At 45.0% G+C, this 26,438-nt stretch overlaps 1 protein-coding gene across 5 annotated transcripts in view; it reads left to right on the forward strand.

Annotated features, from left to right (window-relative positions):
• Positions 1–26,438, forward strand: part of MKLN1 (muskelin 1) — a 122,785-nt gene that overhangs the window by 23,405 nt on the left and 72,942 nt on the right. For all 5 annotated transcript variants that reach the window (XM_025213263.1, XM_025213265.1, XM_025213273.1 and 2 more), the window contains 3 exons: positions 8,911–8,988; positions 11,727–11,792; positions 25,371–25,483. In XM_025213263.1, the coding sequence (XP_025069048.1) occupies positions 8,911–8,988; positions 11,727–11,792; positions 25,371–25,483 (257 nt within the window). The remainder of the gene's footprint in view (positions 1–8,910; positions 8,989–11,726; positions 11,793–25,370; positions 25,484–26,438) is intronic.

Below are 26,438 nucleotides of genomic sequence, written 5' to 3' on the forward strand. Positions count from 1 at the left end.
CCTTTTGGATATTAAAATGATGCATAATAATATTAAGCAAATAGCTGTTAAATATTTAAAGTGCATTGCCTTATCAACCTTTTTGTTTTAAATGTAAGTGTGCTCTATGTGAGGAAGGTTAAAATTGTCAACCTTGACATCTTCCTTATTATCATTGCTTTGGGGAACCTCAGGGGTGTACAAAATGCTTCACTAGGTTTCTGATCCAAAAAGCTGACATGGCAAAGTCAAATGTAATGCTCAGGGAACACAATAGAGAAGATAAGAGGTGTATTAAGGAAGTACTAAGACAAGACTTCAGAAAGATTATGCAATTATCAAAAAATTGTATATTATCCATGGCTTTTGTTTTAAATTCACTTCTAAAATATTGTGTGTGTGCGCCCCCCCCCATGTGTCTACTTTGACTCAAAAAAAAAAAAAAAAAAAAAAAAAAAAAAAAAAAAAAAAAAAGGTTTGCAAAGAGATGCTTTTATTCCTGATTTTCCATTTCCTGTGGAAAAATGTGGATTTTCTTCTTTGAAGAGAAAAAAAATCCTTTTAAAGAAGAGAAACCTTGTAGGTTTCCCCTTGCAGGCTGGCAGAGTTCCAGCCTGCAAAGGGCTGCCTGGGGCTGGGGGAGCAGGAGGAGGGCGATTGGAGGCAGGGGGCACCATGTGCACGTGCATGCACACACATCCACGTTGCTGGCAATAGAGCCAGGCAACATGGTGGAAAGCAGCACCCAAAACTCACTGCAGGTAAGTTGGGATGCACACGCACACAGTAGTAGTCGCTCGCGCTGTGCCCACGGAGGGAGGGAGGGAGTGGGGCAGGGCTGGTGGCTAGGGTTGGTGGGGTACTGCCCAGCTGGGGCAGTGTCCTGGGCACAGGCTTGGAGCAGGTTGTAATGCAGAACCAGGCCGGGGAGTGGGATGGAGCCATGAGCAGCTTGTCCCAGGTGGAGAGGGGATGAGATGGGGACATGGCTCCCCACTGCTGCATGTACTTGCGGGGAGGGATTGGGCCCATAGGTGACATATCAGCAGGTGATGAGGGAGCTTTTACCCCCCCCAAATTTCTACACCCACAGTGCGGCATGGAATTGCAGCCTGGCTACACTGGCCCTGGGCAGGAGCTGCCTCTGCAGCCCAGTGGGTGGACCTGGTGCAGGAGGGAGCGCTGCATTGCCGTGGCTGCCAAGGTGAGGCACCCCCTACCTACCTGGCAGCAGTAGGGGGGCACAAGTCCACACTGCTGCGGCACCTCACTGGCGTTCATAGCAGTGTGGAGCTCTTGGTGATGGTGGTGGTGGTGGCAGCACTGCACCTTCCTGCCCTGCTCTGCGCCCTTGCACCAGGTCCTACCCATTGGGTCCAAGGCCTGCTGGTCTGGCCAGGCTGCAACCCCGTGCCTCACTATGCGTGCAGAAATCTGGGGGTGTGCATGCTGCCCCGTGCCTATCTGGTGCATTGTATGTCCACACCCCCTCTGCCCCACGCTGTGGGGTTGGAGCCTAAGGGCAGGGGACATCAGGTCGGGAGTGAGGGGCAACAACAGGGCTAAGGGGCTGCAGTTTGGGAGTGAGGGGCACCAACAGGCATAAGGGGGATGTGGGTTGGGAGTGAGGGGCAAAGGCAGGGGCAGGGCACTGGCATGTCAGGGCTGCTTAGCGCCACAAAATAGTGGGGATGGACAATTGCTAGTGAGCAAAGGGAACAGTGGGTGCTCTGATCTTTCCATCCATAAAACTAAAATCAAATGCTAAAATATATAGGTATTTATAATTTATTTAATTATGATTGAGGGGCACTGGTAGGCTTCCAAATTGCTTTAAAATTGTAAATTATATCAATAACACATTGTGTTCAACTGGTACCTATATATATAATTTTTTACTCAGCTTTTACTGTAAATAGGCTGGGTCAGGGAGTCCAACATTTGATCTACTGTTTTCAGGTTCAGCTCTTTTAATCTGATGTGTTCTGTTCACACTTCAAGATTTTACTGTTCTGCTTCCCTCTAAACCTGCTCTGTTTTGTTGCAGCCTGTTAAATAGATAGTGCTTAGAAGCGTCTCTGTTCAAGAGATGAGTCTTAATTGCTGGCATAGTTTTCACTTTGAAAAGCAGGAGGAAAATTGGCAAAAAGCAAACATCGTAAAAGAACCTGTATCCTGTGTCGAACTGGTTAACAAATCACTGTTTTTCTAGCCTAGCTTAAAAAATAAATAAATTGTGGTGAATAATTTAGCTCACCCAGCACCATCATTTTACATGTAAGGTTTACATTGGCTCCTGACTTGTGCTGCTGCAGAGTGTCTTGAACAATTGCTTGCTTGCTTCAATAAAATATACATTGTAATGTGCCTAAAATTTCTGCCTCTGTAGCTCTAGGACCCGGTAAGAACTAGAAAGTTGCCTGGTTAAGCAATACTGGCATCCCCTGCTAACATGGAGACACATTATGCAAGCAAAGACATTTTTGCTTGTGTAACTTACATTAGGGCTCTGGATGAAATAAGCCATGTTGGTGTTTCTGAATGGATGCCAAGGCCTCTGTTAGTATAGAAATATTGCCAAAAACACGCATACCTGACACATGGTCTTGCAAAAATTTATGCTGTTAACTTGACACCTGCAGCTCTAAGCATTGTTCTTGTCCCAGCATATTGTAAATGCAGAAATGAGCAGTTCTTCCCATAATTAGTTAATCGGTGAATAACTTACATTTCTTACTTGCACACCTTAAGTTTGTCGCTGATTCCGAAGAAGGAAGGATGAGTATCTGCACGTGCACGGCTGCATTTGTAATGAGCCGCCTTTGCCAAACTTTAGTTAGCGAGGACTTGGGTATCTTACTAGACAACATCGGGCAAATTGGGTGACTCTCCTGCTTATCCTCTACTGATCCCTTTTCTGTTGGTTTGAACGCACAACTGAATTCCTTTGCCGGTCTCCCTTATCTTCCTTCATGCTGGGCTAAACAGGAGGGCTGTGGAAGTACTCTCAATACTTCTGAGGTAGGGAAGTAGTTGAAACCCCCGATACAGAGACACTACGTTGTTTGCCTATGATCACACAAGAAGTCTATGTACATCTGGTTTCCAAAGGTCCAGGTTAGCATCTGAACAACTGGATCTTCCTCCTTGTTAAGCTTGAAGGTAAAATGTATGTTCATTCTGGCCTGAACCCCACCTTACACTTCACATTTGCCAACACTGTTTGCTCATGATGCTCCTTCATTCTTTAAATGTTCCTCTGTTTATCATTCTCTGTAATGCCCTTTTTTCATACTGTATTGTCTGATATAGTTTCCTGTCCACCCGTGGTTCTCAAACTATTCAGACTTGAGGCCCTTCTCAGTAGACACAAGGCACCTTTCGGCATATGCCAGCTCTTAATTTTCAATTGTGTTTTGACTATGAAAAAATAAAAGAGCAATTATTCTGTTGCAAAGATCTCAAAGACTGCAACAGGTCATAATGCTTTTGATACTGTGGATTTCTATTTGAAAACTTCGGGTTTATCTTGTGAATTATGTTTATGAACTTAACAGTGCTGATATTGTGTGGCAGCCTTGAAAGGATCTTAAGGCACCCTAGGTTGCTGTGGCATCCTGGTTGAGAGTGACTGCTGTATACCAGACACCCTCCCTCTTCTCTAGTCCTCTCCTTAACACTTTGAAACATTCCTCTGATACCTCACCTGGAGGGCTTGGGGTTTTCTTTCTGAACCCTGCCCTGTATATTGTATTTTTCAGATAAAAAAAATCTGCTACAAATCTTTGGGGTACTTTTAATGGATGCTTGCAGCACTGCAAATACAGCCATTTAAAGATAAATTTACAAATGCCCAGTTTGCAAACCCTTAAATTTTATCCTGAAGCCTTTCAGATACTGAACTGTTCTGCCATGGTCGACACCTGAACACAGGAACAGCTGACCTTGCATTGGTCTGAAGTTCAAACTTTAAAGGAGCATGCAGAAGGGTGCAATGAGCTTCATTGGGATGAATCATAGATGCAATTCAGCAGAAAAATTGTATTAGTGATTTCAACATAAAAAGCTAGATTTAAATGCCATTCTGCATTCCTGTTTCTGGATGTTGCCATAGCATTCGACATGGAGAAAGCCAGGTGGATGAGAATGAGAATGAATATCAGTGGTGTTAGCTGCTTTTTGCAGTACTCGTGAGCACTGATGTCTTTCTGTTCCCATCATCAAATTTTTTTCTGAGAATGTTATAGCCGGCAGCCATGCGTTCCCACAGACTCTTCTGACTTCCATGTGCATTACGCTCAGAAAATGGGCAAATTTAAAACTCTGGCAGTTGCCCGGCTCCCTTTTTTAAAAGGCTTCCTAAATCTTGACTAGTTTGCAGGCATAGCCCAAATACACAGGGGTAGCGTGTTTGAGTCCCTGGGGTGGGGGCAGGTTGGGGTGCAGGATGTGCTAAACACTGTAGGCCAGGGAAGACGGGGACAGGATGCACAGTGGGCCCGGGTCTGCTCCTCCCATCCCCACACTGCTGCTGGGTCAGCCTGGCCTGCTGCTCCCCACTGTCCCTCCCACCGCAGTGGCCTGGCTTCTCCCTACCCTCAGGCCTGGTCCTTCCTTCCCCCCCACACTGCGGTGGGGACATGGGAAGCGGGCCCGGACCCCAACCAGCAGGAAGGAAGGGGAGCGGGGCTCCATCCCCGCCTGCTTCCCCCTCATCATTCTTGATGGGCAATCGGTTCGTATTCCTATAGAGAGCAAGCAGAGTCCAGGTTTTAAATGGACCTGTACAAGACTGCTGCGAAACGCTGCTGCTTGAGGACAAACCGTCCAGATTTGTGCGATCTGCAAGCTCCAGACACATTGTTCTGGTTACATTTAGTGACGTGCTCCATCTGGCCGGCGTCACGTTGATATCTGACATCTGGTTGTCCATTGACAAATCATCCTCTAAGTCACTAGCCAGAAATGTAGTTGCGTTGCTCATAACGCTTGGTGCTTGCCAGGCTTATGGCGTGCAAGAAGGGAACAACCAAGTCTTTGCCTGGAAGTTTTTAAGGTAAAACTGAGCCACTCTTCAGGGTACAGACCTTGGAGTAGCAGGAGCAGTGGTTTTGTATTTCTTGGAACAAATGTGTCAGAGGGACATTTTCCTAGCAGTGCTAGCTGGACTCCAGGGCATGTGAGGTGGGGCAGGATCATGAGAGCCTGCATGGGGGAACACCTTCATTTATGGGTATATAAAATGGAGATGTGTTTGCAAACTCAGTGCCTGCCCGTACAGGGATTCACTGGCTAAGAACAAAGATGGGTGAAAGGAATGGATGGACCCTTGGCATGGAGTAGAAACTCATGAGTTTGTTTCTCTTCTTCACTCCCAAGTCTTGGAAAATCTTCAGTAACGCCACAGCTCTGCCACTTGAGTTGTGGTTTGGGGCTGCTGTTCACCTCTGACTCTGGAGAAATTGTTATATTAGCTCATTTTAAAAGGCGTTTTCACAGCTATTGATGCTGCCAGCTTTCTCCCTCATTTAAAAAAGAAAATCTGCAGGGACCGAAGGGTAAACTTGCTGCCCCAGAGAAGGCATTGCTTAATGTTTAGCAAGAAAATAGATAGGCATCTGTACAGGGATGAGGGTTGGGTTTTTAAAAGGAAACAAATTATATACAGGATTCTGTTTTTTCTAGCTGTAGAAGCCGTATAATGTGAACAAGTTGAAAACCATTCTAATTTACCACGTAATTACTTTCCTCGGATCCTGCATAAATCCTTCGTGTTTAAACTTTAATTGGCTGCCAAACTAGTTAATTTTATGTTGCTGATCAGTAGCCTCTCTCTAGAAGTTGCTTATTTATCACCTCAAATGCATCTCAAATTGGTGTGAAGGAGTTTATGTACCTTTGTTTGCTGAAAATATTCTACACTTGCATCTGAAGAGGGTAATGGTGCATTTTGATCCATGTGAAATAGATTTCTCGGCCGATGAAAAAGTTCCCTTTAAATCTAGTAAGCACTTCTTAAAAACTTTGAAAATGTTGAAAATGTTCCAGACTGTTACTGTTTCATTGGAAACAGCTGACCAAAACCTAATCTGGCCTAGATCTGATCTTTCTCTGTGGCTGTGCAGCGCATTGTTTATTTGGATGTGCTTGAACTTTGCCGTCCGGGCCAGGAGTGTAAGCAGTGCACTGGGGTAGACCCGGTGCAAGGTCTACCCAGGATCCTCCCCCCTTTCCCTTGGGTCCAGCAACCAACGATTCAGCCTCCAAAATCAAGCCATTACCGGTTTGTAGTATCAGGAGAACGAGCGTGGAACTGCTCCCAGCTGAGAGAAACATTTCTGGGAATTGAGCTGGAATATTTCCAAACCAATGTCCCGTGGAAGAAAAGAAGCATTCTTAAAAGAAGCTGAAGGCGCAGTAGGGGAGAAGTGTCATGTCTTGACAAGTGCAGCCTGTGGGTGTTGAGTATGAGAGAGAGTTTAAGCTACTCTTTTCAGGTCATATATGGTGTAATTCATTTTCTTTGCCTGTTTGTGTCTATTGGCTGCCATAGGGATAAGAGTTGTTGTTTAGCTGCCTTCCTGAAGACCAAACTTTGTAATGTTTTCAGAAAGATTGGATCTTCTGAGTGTTTGGCTAGAGAAACCTGTCCGATTTCTGTTGATATGGAATTTCTTACCAACTTCAAACAATGTGACGGAAATTATGCATATATTTCTGAATCCAAATCGATGACTTGGTTTTAAAGCTAAAAATGACCACTGTGTGTGTCTTCATTCCATTCACATATTCTTCTCCTTTTATTTCTCTCTTCCCAACCAAAGGGGAAAAAGGCCAACGAGCGAACCCTCAGACAAACACTTGAGAAGATAGATGAGAAATAACTCCTGTGAACTTTCCTACTAACCATAACCAGTACTGGAAATTATTTTTATCCTAGCTCCGAGCTCTAAACTGAGGCCCCTGTGTAACTCGGTGGCTCTCAACCAGGGTGCCCCGGTACCCTGGGGTGCCTTGAGACCCTTCCAAGGGTGCTGCAGGTTGCCACATGATGTTATTACTGAGGTGGGCAAACATGACATGAGATGAAACCAGAGGGTGGTGCCTGTAGACATGCAGGGAGGCTGCTCTGATGCGCTGTAATTACAGCACGTCAGAGCAGGCTCGATTTTAATCGCATTTGCTAGAGCGTGTTAATTAGCGCCCTCCAGCAGCCTCTATCTCATGTATCTGTCTCTCCACGCTTCAAAATGGCAATGGCGGCAGGGGAGCTTTAATTAAAGCTCGTTCGATGAGCTTTAGTTAAAGCGCCCCACTGCCCTTTTTGAAGCGTGGGGACACTAGTACACGAGACACAACAGGTGCTTTAATTAGGGCGGCTCTTGGAGCTGCCCTAATTAAAGCGTGTCCCCCCACTCCTGGAGCATATATGAAAATGCCCAGAGATTTTTAAATAGAGATTCACTGTTTAAAAAAAAAAAACAAAACGACCTGTTATGGTCTTTCTGAGTTCTTTGCAGCAGAATTGCTCTAATATTTTTCTGTTAATGGGTCAAAAGTAAGAGCTGGCATTTTCTGAGGGGTGCCTCGAGTTTAATGGGGTGTGCCTTGAGCTGAATGAGGGATGCTTAGAGCCTGAAGAGGTTGAGTACCACTGGTCTAAATAAACACGACCCTCCCCTGTCCCCAGCACATACACATGCACCTCGTGTAATTATTGTATAGTTAGGGATTCACACACGTCCTATCCAGATGTAGCCATTTGTAAGTGGCTGAAAAATGCATGTGCAACCTTTAATTTGAGCAATTTCCAACACAGGAACGTTAAGTCTTGGTGTCTCAACATCTGGAGAATCCCGTCCTGGTCCTATTTGTTATTATTATCCCAGCCCCCAAGAGCCCGAGTCTTTGACCAGAATGCTGTTGCACTAGGCACTGTACAAATACAGAAAAAACGGCCCCTGTCCCAAAGAGCTTAGTCTATGACAGATGCAATGGACGGGAAGCATAAGGAGGCAATGAGATGCTATTGATGTACGTGAGGAGCAGTGGTTTCAGTACAACACATCAGTTCTGTGAACATGGCAGAGTAAAAGGTTTTTAAGGGGGGATCTGATGGACAGCAGCAAAGTACCCTTTGCAGATGTATTGGGAGCTCATATCAAACCTATGAAAAGTATGGAAAACATTCTGCTTTATGGAGGGACTGATCGGAGGTAGGAGCTGGGCTCTTAATGAATGATTGAAAACGTGCGCAAACTTAGGAAGTGTAGGTAGCCGCTTACAATCTGGCTAGGGAGCTGAGATCAGTACTGCTTACAGAAAAGAGGATCTACCAGCAATCTGATAAGTTTTCATCCCTTTTCCTTTAATTAATTCTTTTCAAAGAATTTCATGGCTATTTTTGCTCTTCCTGTTTTTGATCTAATGTTTGGTTCTTCCGTCTCACAGCATTTAAACAATGTTTTCTCCTTTTTGTTAGCTGAAACTCTAGAGATACTGTCTGACCTAGTTTCAGTGCAACATGTACTAAATGACTAATTTTATAACTGTGGTCAGCTTCGTTTTTCTTGCTTAAATAATGGAAATAGGAACCCATTTTTAATTTAAACATGGCACACTAGAGGTTTATAAACCATTGGTGTGACCTGCCAGGCAGAAGATGCTGCCTTTTTTGTTTTTTTTGGCCGGGGGGTTTGGATTAAGTGGCTGTTTACTCTTCATTCTGGTTAAGATGCAAAGCGAATAAGGTATGTTATAAAAAAATATGCTAATGAGGTAACTGATGTGCAGAAGGTGATCGTTTTGAAAACTGCATCAGGAGAGCAGGTAGGATAGAGACAGATGAAGTCATCTGCTCCAAAAAGCTATCTGTACTGTAATGGGAGCGCAAATGTTACAAAAATCAACAGGCTGCTTTTGTGTTTGCAGATGGCCTGTTCAATCAGTACATCAGTCAGCAAGAATACAAGCCGCGCTGGGGTCAGATCATCCCCAAAAGTACCAAAGGTAAGACTCTTAATGGGGCATTTCTTTTAAAAGCATCCAAGCATTAATAGTGCTGCCATATTACCTTGTGGATTAGTGTAAGGGAATGATGCAACAGAGGATATTGGATGGTTTTGATCATGCTTTTTACAGGAATCAGTATTTGTATCAGGGTGAAAAGGAAATTGCATCTGCATTTTTTTCTCAGATAGTGAAATGTAAGTGAATCTCCAATTCATTAACGAACCTTTCACAGAAAACAATAGCTGTAAGATCAAACATTAGACAGGTCCATTTAAAACAAGTGAGTCATAGGTTAATAACTGTTGGGTATGATTGGAGTTGAAACATGGTACAAATTAAATGTAAAGTGATGCTGATAATGGGGAACGACATGGAAATTAAGCTTGTGAATATATTTGTTTTGGCACAAATGGAGGTAGTATTAGAAATATCCAGAATAACTCACATTTTGATGGCCATCGTTAAGCTGTAGAAGTTATTGTTAAAAAGTTCCCAGCACCTTTTACCATTAAAAGACAACCGTTAACAAACTCTGCTATGCAGTACACTGCCATAGCCACTTCCCAGGACAACCAACCTGTATGTAACACCAAGTACAATGGGTTAGCTACATAAGAACACGGACAAAACCTACTCCTGCAAATACTCCTCCTACTCCAGTCAGTCTCACCTCCATCCTTGGCAAAGTCTTTGAAAAAATTATCAAGGCTCACATTTGTGAGAGCCTGGCAGGACAAATTATGCTAAGGGGAAACCAGCACAGGTTCGTGGCAGGCAGATCGTGCCTGACCAATCTAGTCTCTTTTTATGACCAGGTTACGAAACGCCTGGACACAGGAGGAGGGGTGGATGTCGTATACTTAGACTTCAGGAAGGCCTTCGGTACGGTGTCCCACCCCATACGGGAGAGCAAGTTAAGAGGCTGTGACTTGGATGACTACACAGTCCGGTGGGTGGCGAATTAGCTGGAGGGTCGCACCCAGAGAGTCGCGGTAGATGGGTTGGTTTCGACCTGGAAGGGTGTGGGCAGTGGGGTCCCGCAGGGCTCGGTCCTTGGACCGATACTCTTTAATGTCTTCATCGGCGACGTGGACGAGGGAGTGAAGTGTACTCTGTCCAAGTTTGCAGATGACACAAAGCTATGGGGAGAAGTGGACACGCCGGAGGGCAGGGAACAGCTGCAAGCAGACCTGGACAGGTTGGACAAGTGGGCAGAAAACAACAGAATGCAGTTCAACAAGGAGAAATGCAAAGTGCTGCACCTAGGGAGGAAAAATGTCCAGCACACCTACAGCCTAGGAAATGACCTGCTGGGTGGCATGGAAATGGAAAGGGATCTGGGAGTCCTAGTGGACTCCAAGATGAACATGAGTCGGCAGTGTGACGAAGCCATCAGAAAAGCCAATGGCACTTTATCGTGCATCAGCAGATGCATGACGAATAGGTCCAAGGAGGTGATACTTCCCCTCTATCGCGCGCTGGTCAGACCGCAGTTGGAGTACTGCATGCAATTCTGGGCGCCACACTTCAAGAGGGATGCGGATAACCTGGAGAGGGTCCAGAGAAGGGCCACTCATATGGTTAAGGGCCTACAGACCAAGCCCTACAAGGAGAGACTAGAGAAACTGGACATTTTCAGCCTCCGCAAGAGAAGGTTGAGAGGCGACCTTGTGGCTGCCTATAAGTTCATCACGGGGGCACAGAAGGGAATTGGTGAGTAGTTATTCACCAAGGCGCCCCCAGGGGGTACAAGAAATAATGGCCACAAGCTAGCAGAGAGCAGATTTAGATTGGACATTAGGAAGAACTTCTTCACAGTTCGAGTGGCCAAGGTCTGGAACGGGCTCCCAAGGGAGGTGGTGCTCTCCCCTACCCTGGGAGTCTTCAAGAGGAGGTTAGATGAGTATCTAGCTGGGGTCATCTAGACCCAGCACACTTTCCTGCTTATGCAGGGGGTCGGACTCGATGATCTATTGAGGTCCCTTCCGACCCTAACATCTGTGAATGTATGAATAAATAAAATTTAAGGGTTTCTTTAACGCCAGTTCCCTGATGAGGCCGAGGAACTAGATCTTCTGCCCCAGTCTGTAATACTTGAGCAGCTGAGTGACTGGAGAACTCCTTAAATGGGAAGGTAGGATTCCCTTTGCACAAGAGAAAGTCAAGGCAGTGTAAAAGAAGCAAAATTGACGTTTTCTTCCTTTTGCCTGTCATGACATGGGGTGTTTGTTCGTACGATTGGTGGAGGGAAGGGGGCACTGGTTTTCCTGGATGGATTTGGGCTGTGCCAGCTGATGTGGCTGAAGCCACCTCTTGAAACTGCTCTTCATCCTGTCAGGGGTTGAATAAGCATCTACCCCTCCTTCAGTTTGAGAAGGATGCAAAGGTTGCTGTTAGCTCAGTTGCTTGGGGATGTTTCAGGTACTGTTTTCAAATTTTCTCTTGAAAGAGTCTCAGATAGTACAAGTGCCGAGCATTGTATTCGCTCCCTCTACCCACATCACTGCCTTGTGTCTGACAGATAAAGCAGTTGAACGAACTGTTATCTGGGTTGTCTTGAGCAAAACATGCTGTTTCTTTGGGTAATTCCTTGGCATGGCATGAATGGTTAAAGAACTCTGGGCTGTTTTTAAATGACGTTACTTCCCCCTAGTGCTTAGGATGTACAAGTAAGTAGCTGGCTTCACTTTGAAATCATGTGTAGGTTAAAACTTTTGCTTTGCTTTTGAAACAAGGTGATGGAGAAGACAGCAGACCAGGAATGAGGGGTGGTCATCAGATGGTCATCGATGTTCAGACAGGTGAGCAGTCGTGATCCTTTAAGAAAAATCAGGTGCATTTTCCCCTGGAGCTTATATGTAGCTAAGCTGCCATTATCTTAACAGAATAATACAAACAAACACATGTTCCTTCATATACCATGTCTTGTGTCTGTTGGTCTTTGGACAACACTGCCTGCCTTAGAGTTAGACTTGGGTATTCTGTTTTTTGTATGGAGAGGGTCTTTGCTGGCTAACCCATCCCTAGTTTTCAATATGCTTCCTGTAATGTTATGCATACATGATTTCTTCCTCCGGCAAATTGTTTGGTTTGGAGTAGGAGGCCTTAAGAGCACTCATTTTCCCTACGTACTATAAAATCTAAGGCTTGGAGACGGTATCAATGTACGTCATCGTTGCTCTTGAATTCCTAGAGCATTCGGTACGCAGTAGGGCGTCCAAACCAGACGGCTGAGTATCTTGAACCCGAATGAATTTTTCCTCACCCTCAACTCTGTCCCTTACCAGGAGCCCCACTTCTTAGGAACTCAGGACTCCAGTCCTATTGAAAGTACACGGACAAATGAACGTACTTATTCCAAAACACTGCATCAGATGGTGAAAGAGAATGAATCTCAGGTGTAAATATACAGTACGCAGGACTTGCTTTCTGCTTCTGGTTCACAGCTTGAGCTCCATTGTAAATACTCTGCCTGATTTGAAACTCCATTTTGAACTTCAAGGTTGCCCTTAAAGCCAAATGCATAAGACAAGCTAACGCAGCTGCCTACACCAATAGCTCAGTGTGATTGCCAGACTGCCATAGTAGTTCTGCTTAAATTGGATCCCTGCTCACTGTGATTCCCTGAATTCCATCAGAACCCTTGGAGCCAAAATGAGTTGAAAGTAGTCTAACAGTTGGATGCTTGTTCTGATTATTTTGGGCATGCATTTGAGTCAGAGTTGCTACTGCAATGCACTTAAGCAGGCTGAAGCAATTCCATAAAAGCTGTACAATTATGGACCCATTGGCATATTGTCTCTCAATCAAATTGTGCCTTGTGCTGTGGCTGAAGGCTTCTTTCCTAAATGACCATTTGACTAAGTGGTGCAGTCTATCCTGTTCAACTCCAGAGAACATACGGCCTAGATCAGACAAAAGTATGAGGGGCAAACCTAAGCAAGAGGGTCAGTTTTGTGAGGGTACTGGATTTTCTTACTATTTTTAGTTGTTCTGTCTGCTGATACTATTCACATTTATCGTTTGCTTATATTGTAACCCTAATGCTTCCCTTGCTAACATAGATTGTATAAGGTGACCTGCACGCTGAAGTGGAGGAGAGAACATGATATACTTACTTTATTCAGTGAGCCTTTTTTTTTTTTTTTTATAGTTGTCTGGCTTCATGTCTTGTTTTTTCCCCTGCCTTTAAAAAAAAAACAAAAAACCAAAAAAACTTTTGACACTTTAATGTCCCATAAGAAGTGCCGTACTGGGTCAGACTAATGGTCCATGTAACTTGGTATCCTTTCTGTCAGTGGCAGGAATAGATGCTTTAGAAGGAGAGCCCTGAACTGGGTATATCTAATTGATCCCTCTCTGGCACCATTATTTAGTTTTAGAGATGTCAGAGGATACATCTCTCTTCTGTTTAATAGTTGCTAATAGATCCATCATCCGTGACTTCGTCTAGTCCCTTTTTGAACCTGGCTGTGCTCTCTGCCTCTACAACCGCCTGTGGTAATAAGCTCCACAAGTTAACTTACGTACTGCATCTAAAAAGTACTTTCTCTTGTTGATCTTCAACCCATCTCCTACTTATTTCACCCCTAATTCTAATATTCCGGGAGTTGGTGAACAACAGTTTCCTGTTCACTTGGTCCACATCCTTCATGATTTTATAGACTTCTGTCATGTCCCCCTTGGCCTTCTCCTTTCTGAACTGAAGAGACCTAGCATTTTTAATCTCCTTGTATGGCAGCTGTTTCATACCCCTGATGGGTTTTTTTTGTGTTTTTTTTTGTTGGTTTTTTTTGGTTGCCCCTCACTGTACCTTTTAATTCCACTGCACCCTTTTTGAGGTGCAGAGACCAGAACTGCACACAGCGTTCAAGATGTGGGTGCATCATGGATTTGTATAGTGGCATGACTTCAGTTTTGTTTTCAATTCCCTTCTTAATAATGCCCAACAGTTTTGGTTGCTGCTGCACACTGAGCTGATATTTTTAGAGAACTGCCTGCTATGACTCCAAGGTCTTTTTCCTGAGTCATAACAGCTAGTTCAGAACCCAGCATTGTGTACGTATAATTGAGGTTATTTTTCTCATGTGTGCTATCTTGCACTTGTTGACATTTGAAGTTCATGTGCTATTTTTTGCTTTTTACTTGCGTACTTTCCGCAGCTCCTCTCTATCAGTTTCAAATTTGACTATCTGGAGTAATTTAGTATCATCTCCAGGCTTGGAAATTATACTGTGAATCCTGATTTCCAGGGGGTTGATAAACAACGGTGAACAAAATTGGGGCCAGCACAGATCCCTGCAGGACCCCTCTTCTGACCTCCCTCCATCCTGAGTAGAGGCCATTTAGGCCTCCCCTTTGCTTCCTGTCTTGTTCAGGGACCGCCTCGGAGGAAGTACCGAGGCTTTTTTTTATATAAGGGAGTCGGATGTTCTTGGAGAGGCCAAGTCTTAGGAAGAGCCTTGCGAATAAAATAGTCTTGCTAGAGCTTGTTTACAGTGAAAGCTGTAAAATGCACCCTAGTAGTCATAGAACAGAGCTATTAAGATGGGTTTTTATTTCTACCGGCATTACTTGGAAATAAGAGGGTTATGTCAATGTGGAGGCTAAGTGTTTTAAATCTGCATTTCTAATATCATGAGCTCCCCTCTGCCTGTTCTTTTAGCACCCGGGACTTTGAGGCAAGGTGACCCCCTGAGCCTTTGGCGTATGACGGGGCCGTCCGACTTCTATGTGGCACAGGCTGCATGACCCTCAGGCCATGCTAGGGGGGGCCATGGACCCTGCTGCACTGCATGCCCAGGTGTCCTCTCCCTGCTGCCTCTTCCTGTGCCTCCCTACTGCACTCTGCATCCCCGTGCTGCTGCTGCCCAGGTTGTCCTCTGTACCGTGTGCCTGGGTGCATCCCCCCACTGCACTGTGTGCCCCTGGGCTGCTTTTCGCACCGTCCCCTCCGCTGCACCATGCGCTCGGGTCTCCTGATTGACCCTTAGCTCCCTGCTTGCAAGCATCCCTGCCGCACCATGCCATTCAGGCACCCCAGGCTGTGAGCTTTTCTGGCATTGAAGGCTGTGTACTGCACTGCATCGCTCCGCTCCCTGGGCCAGGGTTGGGAGTGGGAGCTTGGAGTCCCCAGTTGCTGCTGTACCCTGAGCAATGGAGGAAGCAGCAGCCTGGGGGTATTGGATTAACCCCTTGTGGGCCATGCATGGCCCCTGCGCTGCTAGTTGGACAGTTGTGGTCTTATGACTGCTGTTTTTAGATGAGATAGTGAAGAGTTTTCTGGTTGCTTAAACTGACTTGCTAAAAATTCATATACTTTGTCTGGGTAGAATGGCTTTTTCTTCCTATCCCCTGAATTAGTTCTTCCTAGGAACGTGGCTTTTTTGGTCACCAAGGGTAACTTTGGATCCTATCTGCAACCCTTGAGGAGGTTCCTGCTGGAGACTACTTGAGACGCTGCACGCAGCTTTGCTTGGGCCCATAAAATCTGTGTATCTTGGGCGGTTGGTGTCTGGCTTTTAATAATTCTGGTGTTTCTGGTATTTTATTTGGCAGATGACCAGGCCATGAAGGCTCCCGATACTCTTTGTATTTTAAAAGGCACTCCTGTTAATGGCTGTTCAACTTCCCTTTGCAAGTGGGTAGCATTTAACGAGGCTACAGGAACCTGGCCAGCCTTGGTCTTTGGGAAGTATTTTACAAACTGAAACTAGTCTCTCTGTGCAGCCTCCAGCAAAACTCATGCTAATAGAAAAAAGGGAAAAAAAGCAACCCATGGTCCTCCATGACTTAATGAAGAATAATTTTCATGTTTTTAAGGATGGAGGGGAACATTTTTACTTGGCACCTTTCAGATGATTTAAGTGCTTTTTGAATGTGGGCGTTATGCTGTAACCTCTGCTTTGGAGTTTGTGTGTGACAGAGTGACTCTGTCACAATAAATTTGTGCTGGAATAAACCCTGATTCTTGGATGCCAAGTCCCTCCTTAACTGCTCCAGCTGTGTGTGGTGTGTGGATAAAATAGGATTTTTTTCTTCCTTAGCCTCAAGTTAAATGAGTTGGCAAGACCCAAAGGAAATTCCCTTGTCCACAGACACAAAAGTATGTAACTGGGCTGGATACTTGCAGTGTTGCTTCTCTCCTTCCTGTCATACTGGACAGGCCAATGCTACCTTTTCCCATCTTTTTCTGAAAATCATTGGCTTTTTGGGGGGATGGGTTGAAAAGGCGTTAGCACATTAAGAAGCAGAAGCGTGTGTTTTAAATTTTTGGATGTTTCCTTTCCTTTGAAAGAATTAAAGTAATGGTAAAAATGGTTTTAAATCAACAGATTAGACTGTTCTTATAATAAAATGGCGTTGATTCTCTTTTGGTGAAATGGCGCTTTCTTTATATTTTTGAAAACTTCATAACTTCATGCACATGTTGGAGATGATGGAAGAGATTGGCATCTTAATGCCATGTCTCAAGAATGTAGACTGATATGCCCAGTGCCAAAAATATGATTATCACATGGGTACCATAAGGTTTTTTTTCCATCTTAAGATACTTGAGACATTAGGTGGGGGTAACTTTTCTTCAGGACCCAAAGATACCCACAGTAGTTGATTGCTGTTATGTCTACAGCAAAATATGCATATTCATTAACCAAGTCATGCCTGGCAAAGCTGGGTCTTTTTGTGCACACAGTTTAAAACAAATTTATATTATGAAGGGAACTTTTCCTTCTGTTTTTTCTTTGAGGTATTTTCTTTAAATGGGGCGCAGGAGGGTTTTCTGTACCTTTTAGGGGAGGACAAGGAAATATGAAAAAACACCTTGACTTGGGCAAGTGCTCTGTGTAGCTCTCAAGTAGAGCTACGGTTCCTCCTTTTATATATGTAGATTCTGGCAAAATACCCAAGTGGTTCAGTGGTGTCTTCCCAGCTGAGCAAAACTGCAAGCAGCAGAGTCATTGCTGTGATGCATTTTGGAAGAAGCTAGAGACGCTTATTGTTGATATGTTGAATAAAATCATTTTGACGATGCCTTGCCAGAGCTCTTACGGAGCAAGCGGGAGGCAGGTTTTACCTAGCAAAGATTTTTAAGGAACAACTGCTTCTATTTTAACAATAACGTGATGCATTTTGGCAACACTGTTAGCAGTTCTGTGGTTAAAATAGAGTTGAGCTTTTTGTGCTTAAAGCTGGATTAAATAACTTGAGGGGAAAAAAATAAATTGTTGTGGGTGGGGGGAGAATACCTATAGCATTTGCTTTTGAGTACAGAATGAGTTTCTGCATTTAAAAGTAAATCTGTTAATGATGGAAGCTAATTTCAAAGATCCTTCTTTTAAGACGCTTAGCACCCTGTGTTAGTCTCTCTTCCCCAACTGATCCAAATGACATCGGCCCCAGAGACATCCAGTGTAGCTAACTCACTAAAATCTAATCGTTTACACTACATTTGTTTTTATTCACTTTCACTATATAAGTGAGCTTCTCCACTAGGGACATGAATATTCTGTGTCTCAAAATTCAGTCTGTCCTTTTTTTCAAGACGGATGCTGTTTCCCATTGTCTTCATGACTGCGAAGCAAAACTGCCCTTCCAGAAGACCAACCACTTTGCATGTGTAAAATTGCCTGTCTTCTCACTATGTGCGGGTAGTTGTTGGAAGCGGGGCAGCCAGAGAAGAGGGTTTTGAATTAGCGGGTAGTGAGATGAAGACCTCAATAACCATTTGACCAGAGACGATTCACAGTAGGCTTTGCGTGTGGACAATGTGGCAGAGGTTGGGGTGGGGATGTCTTGGATTCCAACAAAAGTTGGAGGGTGCTAGCAGGGTAGTGCCAAGTTTGGGGTCAGGACACTGTTAGCAGGCAGGAGGTTTATGCTGCAGATGGAAAAGATTTGCTTCTTTTATCCATAAAAAGGTCTTTCTCAGAGATGTGTGCTTGAAGAAAGCTGAAAGCAAGACATGAGCCTGCTGGGTTGTAGAGGGGAGGCAGAAAGATGACTTGCAGTATATTGTCAAAGGCATTGGGAGAAGGGCTACGTGTGCTTCACTTGATAGCATTGCTGTAAACCAAATCTACTGTAACTTTAAATATTTCAAGTAATTCTCTCACTGTCCAGTATGTAGACCGGGTAGCTTTATTAGCCCACAATATTGAAAAGCTGATAGGCATATTGAGGTAATTAGAAAAAAAACACTTCATTGGGGTTTTATGAGGCATGAATAAATCTAGTGATTAACTCTTCAGTTCAGTGGAATCTAGCTAATTCAAACTGTCTGAGACCCCTGTATTGTGATTCTTATGTACTAATGAGTGACGAACATAATGATGATGCAAAGGTAGTTTATTATGGTGCTTTTGACAAGCTTTTACTCGATCTGTATTTCATGTTAAATGTACTGTTGTATATTAAACGTAAGGGTAAAATTTTTCAAAGTGTGTAAGACCCATTGAGTCAATGGAATTTAAGTTTAACCAGTTGAGGCAGAAAACAATTTTACCCAGTCTTACTAGTAAGAGATCTATTTGCAGCAGAGCCTGTGTATCACTTGGGGAGCAAACAGACATAACACTTGAACCATTTCAAGGATGTCACTTGTTGGGAACCAGTTCACAGCTGTCCTGGTTTAGAGGTTTCCATGTGTGCACTGCCAACAGTCTAAGAAGAGCAGTCACCTTTTAGGCATTGCGGTGCTGTCAAACTGCCCCCAAGGGGTGGTAGGGAATACCCAGCCCAGCATGCCTCCCAGTGGCGAGTGCCTCGGTTTCCCCCATGTTTCTCAAGCCGTGGAGGAAGACCTGGACTGGCTAGATGCCAGCGAAGACAAAGAAATCAATTGCACCCAGTTGTAATTTTCTGATCCCCCTTCTGTAACATTGGGCATCTTTACACGTGCTCCGGGGGCAGGGCTTTAATTAGAACAGCTCTTGGGAGCCACTGATTAAAGCACCCACAGTGTCTCATGTATTCAGTATCTCGCACTTCAAAATGGCAGCAGGTTGCTTTAACTAAAGCCCATTCGACCAGCTTTAGTTAAAGCGTCCCCACCACCATTTTGAAGTGCAGGGGCTCTGAATACACGAGACACCGAGGCTGATGGAGCATGTTAATTAGCATGCTCCAGCAGACTGGATTAATTGAGTCTGCTCTAACACACTGTAATTACAGCATGTTGGAGCAAGTGTCCCGCATGTCTACAGGCATCCATTGAGTTCAGTAAAGCCTCTTCTTGTGCTTTACCAAAGTATTGGTGGGTGGGGAGATAGGAGGGAGGGGGGGAAGCAGATGCCTAGATTCCTGCTTCTGGGTTCCCAGGACTGGGTGCTCTACGGCTGTTGGAGCTTTCTTGACTTTTAAAGAGTACTTTTCTCCCAAGCTACTCCTCAGCTTACTTCAATTCCTGGCAACATACCAGGGTTTGGTGCATCGCAGCCTGGTTTGGGGTGGGAGGAGGGGGGGTTGGGTGGGATAGAGGGGATACCCCTGCATCTGGGGTTCTGGGTTTTTGGGGTGCAGCCTTCCTAACCTCTCCATGTCAGTTGCCAAGGATAGAATGGATTTTACCAGTGACTTGGGGAAAAGTGCTGCTTAGAAGCGGCAGAGACCATGGACAGGTTCCCAGGAGCTCAGAAGCAGAGGTGCCCCCTGCACCCACCTAGCTTCCCCCAGCCTAAATCTGCCGGGATGGCTTGGTGTGGGTCAAGTTCAAGCAATATAGATTGGGGCAGTAGAGTTCTGGCTATGTTCCAGAGTAGACGATTGCTGTCCAGGTTTACAGGGGACGATGGGGAGGGGAGAGGGAGTGAGGAGTGGTGCAGTGTGGGATGCCTAGAAGGAGTGATCAGATGCTATTTACAGAAAGCTTGATGCCCACACATGACACTGAACCAATTCAAGGAGGAGGATTTCAGAATAATACCTGATTATCCAAGTATAATATATTATCCAAGTATATGTGTGGATGTGTAATGTGTGTACATATTACACATACACATGTACATACACACACACACGCACATAAATATGTGAAACATTGCAAGAGATTTAACCCATTCTAAATTAGCTTGTATGTCCAGATGCTTGTGGTTTAAACAGCATTTAAAATGCTTAAGTGTTATGTCTGTCTCCACCCTTGGTGAGGTGCACAGATTCATAGTGCCATGGAAAATGGCTGCACAGCATAATCCTATACACGCACAACTTCTTGAGCTGAAGTACGATCAATTTAATGATCAACTTCAAAGTGTTGTTACTTCTAATTGAATGTAACTCTTCTCAGGTGTAACTGGTCAAGTTACTTGGTGCTGTAGTTGCTTCTTGAGTGGTGGCTAGGTTTTGTATCATCTTTGTAGAATAGAGTCAAGTCAGTCCCAAGGCTATTGCAGCTGTTGGGGCATCTTAGATGCTGTAACGACCCTGGTTGAGTTGCTTTGCAATCATTGGTGATTCTTCAGGCAGAGCGACCTGGTGGCACCCATCACCTCTTCAGGTATGGATGGCTGTTGAATCGCAGGGAGCTCATCTGCCCTTTGACAGGTCTTGTTTTTAGTGTCCACGCACCCTACTCACCCAGGCAAGCCCAGTTAGTCTTTGAAAAGCCAACCATGGAACAGGTTGTACTGGTTTACGTGGTGCCCGGTAGCAGATCAAGAGAGGCCTGGCCTGACATTAGCCTAACAGAACAGCCTAGCAGACTGAAACCACCAGCTCTTCCTCATTCTCCACTCTGGGAGAGAGCAGCAGAGAAGATGGCCTTCATTGCAAGGAAAGAGGCTGGTTCTGGTTATGACTGCAGCTGGAGTGATTAGAGATGACTAATTTATTATGTACTCTTCTGCAGAAGTGAAATTTGGAGAATAGAGGGTAGTATCTGTTTCTAGGCAGAGGGTTGTGCAGACCTAGTAGTCCATCAGCATCCCTCACTCTTAGGAAAGAAAAGGGCTTTTGGGGAGGGCAGTAGTCCGGAGAGCAAGGCAAGAAAGAGGGACCGGTAGTGCCTTGGGGACTGCATTTTTGTCAGGAAAAGTAACTTTCAAAGTACTTGTGAGTGAATTCTTGCCAAAATATTTGATCTGAAATTGGATATGGCAAGAATAGATAAAGTTAAGATGATGTCATCCAGACTTTGGATCAGATAAAGGCTTTGGGTGGATGCACTTGCTAAATGCTCTTGAATGGCACGAGGGATTCTGATCTCCCTCTTAATTACCCAAGGAAGAAGGTGGGGGGAGCAGTTGGAGTAATGCAACCTTAACTTTCATTGTGGTGTGTACTTCACAAATAAGTAGGAAGAGACTCTCCTTGTGCCCAAGAGTCTACAGCAGCGAGTCTCAACCAGGATGCTGTGGTACCCTGCAGTGCCTTGAGATCCTTTCAAGGTGGCATGGGATGCCATGTACTGTTAGGTGTGCTAACATGATTCCCAAGATAAACCCAGAGATTTCTACTAGGAATCTAGTGTCGAAAGCATCCTGATCTGTTGTGGTCTTCCTGAGCTCTTCGCAACAGAAGAATTGCTCTTTTACATTTCTGTCTTAAAAAAAAAACTAGTGAAAATTAAGGGTTGGCATCTTCCAAGGGGTGCCTCGAGTCTAAAAAGGCTTAGAACCACTGGTCTGCAGCTATTAGTCTGAGAAGCGATGAGGCTTTTCGATTGGAGTCAAGAGCACAACCCTAGTGTAAATATTTGTATTTGTTTGTGCTGCTACTGCCATCCCCTCGTTCAGATCCACTACAAAGGCCATTTCTGCTGCAAGAAGAAACGACCCCTTATTCATTTACACATGAGAGAAAAAATTGCAGCTAACCTGCATGCCTGCTTTCTCTTCAGTTCCTTGACTTGTGTGCGTTGAGGTGGTGCTTAGGTCCGCTGTAATCATGGACCTGGGACCCTTTCTACTAGATAAGTATGGAGTAAAATGGTGGCTGCTGCCCCAGAGGGTTTACAGTCTGAAATGAGGACCTGAAAGTGTGGAACTTGCTGCAGAATTAATATAGGTAATAATAATTTGCCCCAGCTTTGGGAGAAGAGTTGCAAATACTGCCAGAACCCCATTAAGAAACTCTGAATGTTTTGGCAGCAGGGAAATTTATTAAGAAATACGGATGTCCTTCCAGACAAATGTAGTTTTTGCACTGTAATGTACTTATTCACAGGCAGGCCCATAAATAACCATACACAATAAAATATGTTGAGTTTGATTTTTGTCCATGAGCTAAAAAGACTGATGGACGAGGAAGAGGGAGGTTAGTCATCCCGGAGTAGATAATGATGGAGTCTTTATCTCTGGCCTGGAAAAAAGTTGTGTAGTAAGATGAAAAGTGAATCCGGCACATGCTTTTTGAATATTTTTCTCCGCATTAATGTGTAAGCACCAAGGTGCTCGCAGTTAGCATTTTCTTGCATGATATTTCACTAGTTTAAAATTTTTCCACATTATTTCATTTTACCAGCTTTCTTTAGGTAGATGAAAGGCCTAGTTTTCATCAGATTCATTCAAGTTTGCTATTAAACTTCATCTGGGGCAACAAAACCTTCGCAGGCAGGCATGACATTTGGCAGAGGCCCAATAGGATACGTGGTTTGTGCCAAATCTTTTATTTTCCTCGGCTATCAATGAAGCTGTTGTGGTAATGTGGGTTTTGTGAGCTGTGAGAATCTGTGTGCACAAAGGGACCTGCTCTTTGCAGGGAACATTGGGAGCACTGAGCCCAAGAGGAAGGGTAATTAAAGTTAATGAACCAGGGTAACCTTTCCTTGGTGATGGCCACCAGTGCCACTGTAGATAAGGGTCAATAGCTGTTTCCATGTTATGTCCCACGTTAACTGCTTTAATTGGTTTCTGAGTAAAAGTTGGCAGGCAGCTGTAAAAATATGATCTAGTTATATGATAGAAAAGTACTTAAGAGAAGATGTGAAAATCATTGGAAGCCATTTTGTCCATCCCATTTTGTTGGAAAACTTAATTTGGAAAAATGTAATTCTACCTGCAGGTCCTAGTTCATTGCATCAGTCCTTCTTCCCTTGCTTTGTGACCAGCGCTCAGAGGTGTTATCCATTTGTACGATGGGTGCAGAGAAAGGAAATGCGGATTTACTATTTGTTACCTCTCAAGATACTAGTACTTGGGGAAGATAACGTGAAACTATTGGTCAACTGAAAACTAAAAAGGATTTTTTTTGTTTGTTCGTTTTTACACGGGATGTTGTTAACTTGTGAAACTCACTGACACAAGATGTGGTGGCTCATTGGGTAACCCAGTTTAAAAGGGTATTGGACCTAAAGGGATTGGACATATTCTTGGAGGAAAGGTCCCACACGACAGACAGGTGCAGCTTGGGAATCTGAACTTCCTAAACTTCCTATTGCTGAAAGCTATAGTGGGGGAGGAAAAAGGGATGTACCCTCTTTGCCTGCCCCATGGCATCTGTGTTTTGCCACTGTGCAAGATGGGATACTATCCTACATGGGCCTGTAGTCTGACCCCATAAATGGCAATTCCTCTGAGTAGATGGGAAACCCTTTAAAGCCCCCACCTCTGTCACTAATTGGCTGGGAAGGTCATAAGCACTATTTTTTCCTCGCTTTTTAAAGCAGGATCTTGGAGTATTTTTAAAAACTCACTTTAAGGGGATCATATTTATTTCCCCAAAGGTGGACTAAACGGGAGAGGTTTCAGCTCCATCAGAAGTTTGGCAGAGCCTGGCATAGCACCTAGCCCAGGGGTGGGTGACCATTACTTGGGCCCATGGCCCACAAAGGGAGTTTTGCTGAGCTGTTGTGGGCCAAGTCAGCATCTCCCTCTCCCCCCACAGTGCAACAACTCACCAAAATGCTGTATGTGGGATGCAGCCATGGGCAGGCGGGGAATGGTGTTTGGGAGTGAGATGGGTGGGCAAAGCCAGGATCATGGGGTAATGACAGCACAGGGCCAGGGCAGAACCACGGTCCGTTGCCTGCATGGGCTGGTTTCTTCGGGCGAGGGTGTGCTCATTGTGGCTCTGCCCTGGCCCTGTGCTGTCACCACCCCGAGATCCCAACCCCGGCCCCTGACACAGCTCCCCTGCACTTGTGCACCCTGCCCTTGGGGCTCCCGGCTGGTCTTCATGGCGACCTCAAGATTGCATGGCAGTGACTGCATGGAGCTGGGCAGAGCCCCAGTCCTGAGGACAGGAATGTGTGCAGGGAGCATGTCACAGCTCTGTCTTGCCCCTGCATTATCACTGCCTCATGATCCCAGGGTCTCCCGTAGAGACCGGCTGGGAACTGCATGGGCAGGTGAGTGGGGAGCTGCATCCGGAGCCGGGGCTGGGAACTTGGGTTGGTGACAGGACAGCGTGGGGCCAGGGTAGAGCTGTGATCTGCTCCCTGCACGCCCCTGCCCGTGGAACCTGTGCCCGTTGCAGGGCCATGTGGGCAGCAGATTGCAGCTCTGCCCCACATCGTCACCACCCCAAGATCCTGGGGTTTCTCCAGCCGTACACCTGCCCGCTTGTCTTGCTCCCGGATGCCGCTTCCTACTGGCCCATTGCCCCATCCCAGCTGTGTGCCTTGTCTGCTAAGGTCCTGCCCCTGGCAGTGCATGTGGGGCAGACAGGCTGGGTGTGCCTGGGTAGCGGGGCTGTGTCCAGCAGCTGGAAGGAGCCACTGCCACTAGGGCTGCCAGGAAATGGAGCCTGGCTGCCAGGCTGCCCTAGCCCCAGTGGACACCTGGGGGTGCGGGACTGGCTTCACATGCCACTCCTTGAGCTGCCCCTTGTGCTTGGGCTTGGTGGGACTGTGGGACCCACCATGGGCCAGACAAAAATCTCTTGGTGGCCTGGATCCAGCCTGTGGACCATATTTTGCCCACTCCTGACCTAACCTAAGGTTCCAGCTGATAGCTCACATCTCACCCAGCACACAATCTTAATATCTTACTGGATAAGCAGTGCTGAGGCCTGGCACCCTCAAGTGCGTTAACGTGTTGGGGTTTTGTTTTTCTGGTAGCGCTAATTACAGTATCATGGATTCAGTCCTCTTTAAACGTGTATTTGGCGGGGAGCAGTACATGTAAATGGGGCCGGGGAACATTGTGACTCGACTAAATGACCTTGTAAAGTTCCTTTCAGCCCTGCTCTTCTATGATCCTATGCATGTACAAAAATGAGACTGGCCTGAGAAACTGGATCTATATACAAGGCTGTATCAAGCTTGAAGTGCTCTGAAAAGCAAAATTAAATAAATCTCCCTCTTGAGTTGCTGTTTTCATGTGCTGGCAACGAGAGCGGTCTGTTCAAAAGAGAACTTTACATTTTCTTGCTGGCTTTGTGTTTGTGTGTTTTTGGATTTTTTTTTTTAAATCTTACTTTTTTTTTTTCCCCCTTTTTTAATATAGAGACTGTTTATTTGTTCGGGGGCTGGGATGGGACTCAGGACCTGGCTGACTTCTGGGCATACAGTGTGAAGGAAAACCAGTGGACTTGTATCTCTAGAGATACTGAAAAGGAGGTAAGTTCCACGATCATTCCTTGTGTATAACGTGATCTGTTATACTCGCACTATTTGGCAAGTTTCTGAAAGGCTTCAGCATCAGTGCTGTAGTGGAACATCATTCATAAAGAACTTACCACTTTAGTGTTAAATGTCATCTGGTTAAAAGTGATAACTGCTTGCAATCCCAAAACATTTTTAGTGTGTTTTTTATTTGAATCATCATCTTCAGCCTGTTTTGCTCAACAGTTGTATGAAGCCTTTGGCATGGCTAGTAGAAATCTAGATCAGTAGACCTGTAACTTTTTAAGGCCTGAGAGACTATTAGTTCATTTTGTCTGTATCGCAGGTCATTGGAACTTCGTCACCCCTGTATTGAGCCTAGTACCGTGTTAGTTTAAAGCATATCTTCTAGGAAGGCATCTTGTTGTGATTTGAAGGCTTGGAGAGGAAGAACCCTCTTGGTAATTACTAGCAATTACTCTGGCTAGGGGAAAAAGCTTGTCTGGTTTCAGCTCGTTGGTTGTTGTACTATTATCTGCTAGATTAAACAGCTGCTTAGTAGACAGCGCATTTTCCTTTTGAAGGTACTTTAACACTTGAATAGAACTACCTTTCTAGCCTTTTGATAAGCTATAAATGGCTTGAGCTTCGTTGTCTTCTGCATAAGGGATTTTTTTCCTAGCCATCAGATCTTTTTACGGCTCTTCTTTTATATTCCCTCCCCCCCCCCCCCCCAACTTTTTTTTTTTTTTTTTCCCCCCCCCCCCCCCCCCCAAATCTTTTAGTTTTTCACTGTACAAGGTACAGAAGGGCAACCAAAATGATCAGGGGCCTGGAGCAGTTGCCATACCAAGAGAGACTAAAAAGGCTAGAGGCTGAGTGGGGGGATATGATAGAGGTCTATAAAATCGTGAAGGGTGTGGACCAAGTAATCAGGGAACTGTTGTTCACCAAGTCCCAGAGTATTAGA

The sequence above is a fragment of the Alligator sinensis genome, unplaced genomic scaffold (assembly GCF_000455745.1).
Source record: "Alligator sinensis unplaced genomic scaffold, ASM45574v1 scaffold268_1, whole genome shotgun sequence".
Lineage (NCBI taxonomy): Eukaryota > Metazoa > Chordata > Crocodylia > Alligatoridae > Alligator > Alligator sinensis.